At 53.9% G+C, this 5,000-nt stretch overlaps 2 protein-coding genes across 2 annotated transcripts in view; one reads left to right on the plus strand and one right to left on the minus strand.

Moving 5' to 3' along the window:
- Window positions 1-3,028, minus strand: part of PTSG_01089 (uncharacterized protein) — a gene marked incomplete at both ends in the record, with an annotated part of 6,606 nt that extends 3,578 nt beyond the window's left edge. The window contains 10 exons of the mRNA XM_004997002.1: window positions 277-386; window positions 641-703; window positions 888-959; window positions 1,180-1,239; window positions 1,434-1,523; window positions 1,765-1,839; window positions 2,168-2,297; window positions 2,441-2,544; window positions 2,778-2,864; window positions 3,023-3,028. Of these exons, the coding sequence (XP_004997059.1) occupies window positions 277-386; window positions 641-703; window positions 888-959; window positions 1,180-1,239; window positions 1,434-1,523; window positions 1,765-1,839; window positions 2,168-2,297; window positions 2,441-2,544; window positions 2,778-2,864; window positions 3,023-3,028 (797 nt within the window). The remainder of the gene's footprint in view (window positions 1-276; window positions 387-640; window positions 704-887; window positions 960-1,179; window positions 1,240-1,433; window positions 1,524-1,764; window positions 1,840-2,167; window positions 2,298-2,440; window positions 2,545-2,777; window positions 2,865-3,022) is intronic.
- A 231-nt stretch (window positions 3,029-3,259) lies between these two features.
- Window positions 3,260-5,000, plus strand: part of PTSG_01090 (proteasome subunit alpha type) — a 2,972-nt gene continuing 1,231 nt past the window's right edge. Inside the window, exons 1-6 of the mRNA XM_004997003.1 lie at window positions 3,260-3,462; window positions 3,685-3,767; window positions 4,075-4,198; window positions 4,373-4,405; window positions 4,578-4,646; window positions 4,766-4,839. Of these exons, the coding sequence (XP_004997060.1) occupies window positions 3,442-3,462; window positions 3,685-3,767; window positions 4,075-4,198; window positions 4,373-4,405; window positions 4,578-4,646; window positions 4,766-4,839 (404 nt within the window). The 5' untranslated portion in view covers window positions 3,260-3,441. The remainder of the gene's footprint in view (window positions 3,463-3,684; window positions 3,768-4,074; window positions 4,199-4,372; window positions 4,406-4,577; window positions 4,647-4,765; window positions 4,840-5,000) is intronic.

The following is a 5,000-nucleotide window of genomic DNA, read 5'->3' on the forward strand; positions in this document are numbered from 1 at the left end:
CACTCACACACACACACACACACACACACACACACACACACACACACACACACACGCACGCACACACACGCACACACGCACAATTGTGCATCGGCAGTCTCGTGTGAGTGAAACGTTAAAGCAAAAGCAGTTGGACAGCCAGACAAGCGCTCAGATCGTATTTGCTAACACGCACACGCACACACACACACACGTCTCTGCAGCCTACTCCCTGCTTCCCCATACCCGCACTCCATGTCTTCGCTGCCACCTCCTGCATGTTGAACAAGCCCTCACCCCATGGCGCCGATGTAGAACTTTGCCTGCCCCTCTGGTCCGCGCACGTAGTTGGCGTTGACGTAAGTGCTTGTCGGGTCTCCATCAATCATAGGCAGCTTCACACTCGTCTGTGACAGAGAGTGTGTGTATGTGTGTGTGCGTGTGTGTGTGTAAGTGTGTGTGTGTGCGTGTAAGTGTGTGTGTGTGTGTGCGTGTGTGCGTGTATGTGTGTGTGCGTGTATATGTGTGTGGGTGTTGAAGCGAGAAATTGTAAGTGCACGTGCGAGATTGTGATGGAAGGCACGATAGCAACCACACTCCACAAAACTCCACAAAACTCCACAAGTCCACAACAGAGCACAACATGCCCACCACGACGCACCCGTGGATTGGGGAGAATGTCCATGTATCGGTTGTGCACTTTGTTGCGCACGTGTTTGGGGATCTGATACGCAACAGCACGCGTGTGTTGTGTGTGTGTGTTGTGTGAATTGTGAGATGCGTGTGACGTACACATCAGGATTGCAGGGCGTATAATTGAGGAAGAGAAGCAGGCGTGCATGCGTGTTGCAGAGATGTGCAGTCTTGCACACGCGCGCACATTTCAACGCACGCATGGCACACAATACCTCGTCGACGCTTGTCAGCTGATTGTCAATGGCAGAGAAGGCGGTCAGGTCCTCCGGACCAATGATCCACGTCTGCGGTGGTGATGATGACCATGATGGTGATGATGATGATGGTGGTGATGATGATGATGATGATGATGATGGTGATGATGATGATGATGATGAAGTGCTGGTATGGTCATTGGGAGCACTCCATGCCTGTGATCCACATTACACAGCACACATCCTTCAACAACGCATGTGTCCACACACACACACACGCACGCACACACACACACGCACATGTGCCCACCTTCTTTGTGACGACGTTTTTCTGGAAGGAGGAGCGCTTCTTCTGCCTCGTCGCCATTTGCTGTTGGCACGTAGCAGCAGAGCACACGCGTGTCAATTTGTGATTGTGTGTGTGTGTGTGTGTGTGTGTGTGTGTGGATGTAGGTGTGATGTGCTGTTGATGTGTGTGCATCAGTGTGGATGCGCGTGCAAACGTGCAAGCAGGCTCATGCGTACTCCTGCGTGGGCATTCAACGGCACACGTGCAGGGCATACCGCTTGCAGGGAGAGACTCGGCTCTGGGTTCTCGACATAGCGCGGGTCGTCGTATGTGGCCATGCCCGTGTCGTGATCGAAGAAGTACGGCTGTACACACACGCACGCGCAGTCGCGAGGAAGGACAAGACAAGGAGACGGAGACACAGACAGAGTGGAGAAAGGGGACAAGGGAAGATGGCAGAGGGAGTGCAAGTGAGAAAACCACGCACGCACATACACACGCATACACACGCATACACATGCACACGCACACGCATACACACGCACACCTACACATACACATACACGCACGCAGAGCCACCATCACAACGTGTGCAAGTTGACGCACGTCACCGTCGACATCAAGCTCCTTGGTCCAGCCCGCGGGCAGCTCGTCCTCAATCGCATTTGGACGTGGATCCGCCTACCACACACACACACACACACACACACACACACACACACACGTACACACACGTACACACACATGCGCACGTGGTGATGGATGACAGGACATTGTGCGACAGTTCATGACGTGTCAGCAAGGAGTGGTATTTGTGGGCGTGGCTGCTTGACCATAGTTGGCAGTGTAGTGTGCGATGGATAGTGCGACAATTCTCAACGACATGTTCTCTGTACTTGTCTTCCCACACATTCCTCTGCCTTTTCATGACACACAATGATGTGATGACATCTTGACCACATTGCACATTGCACCAAAGATTGCTCGAGTGCCAAGCTCGTCAGCGCACCTCCTGCACGGCGTGATCGGTGACGTTGCGGTAGAGGATATGCGGGTCTTCCCAGTCCCCGCGCCGGTGTGGGATGGACGCCACGCACTGCTCCCAGTCAGGCGGCATGTCCGCGGGCTGCGGCGACACCCTGTGCACACGCGCGCACGCACACATAAGGTGGGTGAGTGCGTGGAAGGCGCGGTATGAGGAGGGAGGCAAGGGGCGATGTTGAAGAGGGAGAAACAACAGCAGTGGCAATGATCGCCGCAACCAAAGCGCATGCAGACGTACGGGAAGATGATGGGCACGCCACGCTTTGCGCGCTCCAGCGGGAAGGTTGAGGTGCGCGTTCTGGCCTTTGCGCCGTCAGCGCCTGGATGCTCCCATTGCGCGACCTGTGGATACACGCACACACACACACATGTGCGCGCGCACGATCACACATCGACCCGGTGCATGGCTACTGTGTGAGCAGCAGTGCAGAGGCTTTTGCGAATGGGACCAGATGTGCACACAGTCAGCATGCTGACAAGCTGGACTGCGCTGTGAACAACAGCAACAAGACGACAGCAACCAACAACAATGCGCCCGCCACATCTCATAAACGTCCATGCACGCGAAAACACACCTGGAGCTTCTTGTTGAGGAAGACGGTGCGATCCTCGGCTGCAAAGTACGCGCGCGCAAAGTCTTTTGGCAGTGGAGATTCGTCGATCTGCACGTTCAAGTGGATTGTGAGTGAACCTGAGTGTGAGCTCCAAAACAACAAATTGCGATCGGCAGCAACTGCAAACAAAACAGCTTTGCTTGCCACACAAGCCATTCCCTCTTCTGCTTATCCTCGATGCGTCGTCATCACCATCATGCACTTACACCCATGTTGTCAGCCACAGCACCAAACAATGAACCACTTGGAGAAGACGACCAAAGGCAAGATGGAGTTGGATTTGGATGGCGCAGTGGTGCGACGTGAGACAGCTTGGATGAGCGTGTTGATTGGTGTGTGTTGTTTGTTGTTCCCCACACTGCTGCCCCTCCCCCTTCTGCCTTTGCCTTTTCTGCTTTGGCAGTCCTCACGTCAAGTTTGACAGGTGCTGAAGATAAGGCAGATTTTCCGTACTGCACAAAACCATCGACAACCGACTGACGGCGATTGCTGAGACAACCGCTTCACCGCTGCTCTTCCACCGTCTGCCTCCTTCTTCATCCTTCTTTGCTGGAGCAAGCAAGCAGGGGACGCCACCGCTTGTTGTTATTGTTGAGTGAGGACAAGACAACACACACACACGACCATGAGCTCCATTGGCACAGGGGTAAGCTGGCGTTACTAGGTTGGAGTGGGCTGGAGTGAATAAATCAAATATGCATGAATGAATGTCGTTGTTTTCGTTTGCGTGTGTGTGTGTGTGTGTGTCTGTGTATGCGTGTGTATGTGTGTGTGTGTGTATGCGTGTGTGTGTGCCCTTTGCTGTCTGAGAGCGTCACTCCGTGTCCATTGATGCTGCTGTTTGCTGTTCTTGTCTGTGGGAGCGCAGTATGACTTGTCGGTGCAGACATTCTCGCCGGCCGGTCGCGTGTTCCAGATTGAATACGCACAAAAGGCAGTGGACAACAGCAGGTGTGTGTTTGTGTGTATCTGTGTCTGTGTGTCTGTGTGTCTGTGTGCCTGTGTGTGTCTGTGGCTGTGTTGACGGGTGAGTGTTTTCCAATGATGGGTTGTGGCACATGCACACGCCACACACGCCAGCCACAATAACAAGAATCATCACTTCAACAACTCAGCCGCCTGCATCTGCTCCGTTACGCTTACCGCTTTCTTCCACCCCCCCCCCCCTTATTGTCCTTCTTCCCCCCGCCTTTGCACTTGGCTGTATGTTCTTTTTCCTGCTGTGCCGTCGCGCCATCTGCGTTGCCATTTGCTTCAGCACTGTGATTGCTCTGCGTGGCAAGGATGGTGTGGTGTTTGCCGCCGAGAACACAATTGCCTCCAAGCTGCACGAGGCAAAGACAACCCGCCGCGTCGCAACCATTGATCGCCACATTGGCCTGGTTGGTTGGTGTGTGGGGGTGTACTTATACTTGCGTGCGTGCGTGCGTGTAAATATTATTGCGTGCATGTGAGTACAGTACCTCTCTGTCTTGTCTTGTCTGTCGACAGCGGCTGTCCGTGATCATGCCGCAATGTCACTCACAGCTGCGATGCCCGTGTCGCAAACCTTTCAGGCCTACTGCGGTTTTGTCACAGATGGTCGCTCGGTAAGCCAACAGGGCCAATGCACCGTCATTTTTTCCATTTGGTTCTCTGCCTGCTGATGCGATGCGTGCGTGCTCCCCACTAACCAACCTCTGTGTGTGTGTCTGTGTCTGTGTGTGTCTGTCTGTCTGTTTGTGTGTGTGTGTGTGTCTGTCTGTCTGTGTGTGTTCTCAGGTTGCCAACGAGGCGCGCTCGTATGCCACCCGCTTCCGTGACCTCTACGGGCACCCCATGCCAGTCTCGGTGAGTGTGTCTGTATGTATGTATGTGTGTGTGCGTGTACGTATCTCCAGGGGGGCTTAGTTCTCGCAAGGCCTGATCCCAACCACACCACACCTGTTTCCCCTCTGTGATGGCTGCAGAAACTGAACGACGAGCTGAGCGGCTACTTCCACATGCTCACACTCTACGGCGCCGCCCGCCCCTGCGGCTGCAGGTGCGGGGTGTGTGTGTGTGTGTGTGTGTGTGTGTGTGTGTGTGTGTGTGTGTGTGTGTGTTTGTTTGTTTGTTCGTGATTGTTTGTGTTTGTTTGTGTGTGCCTCATCTGTCTGTGTGTTTGTGTGTTGGTTTGTTTCCATCAAATCTGTCAGTTGCTTG

The sequence above is a fragment of the Salpingoeca rosetta genome (assembly GCF_000188695.1).
Source record: "Salpingoeca rosetta unplaced genomic scaffold supercont1.4, whole genome shotgun sequence".
Taxonomy (NCBI): domain Eukaryota; class Choanoflagellata; order Craspedida; family Salpingoecidae; genus Salpingoeca; species Salpingoeca rosetta.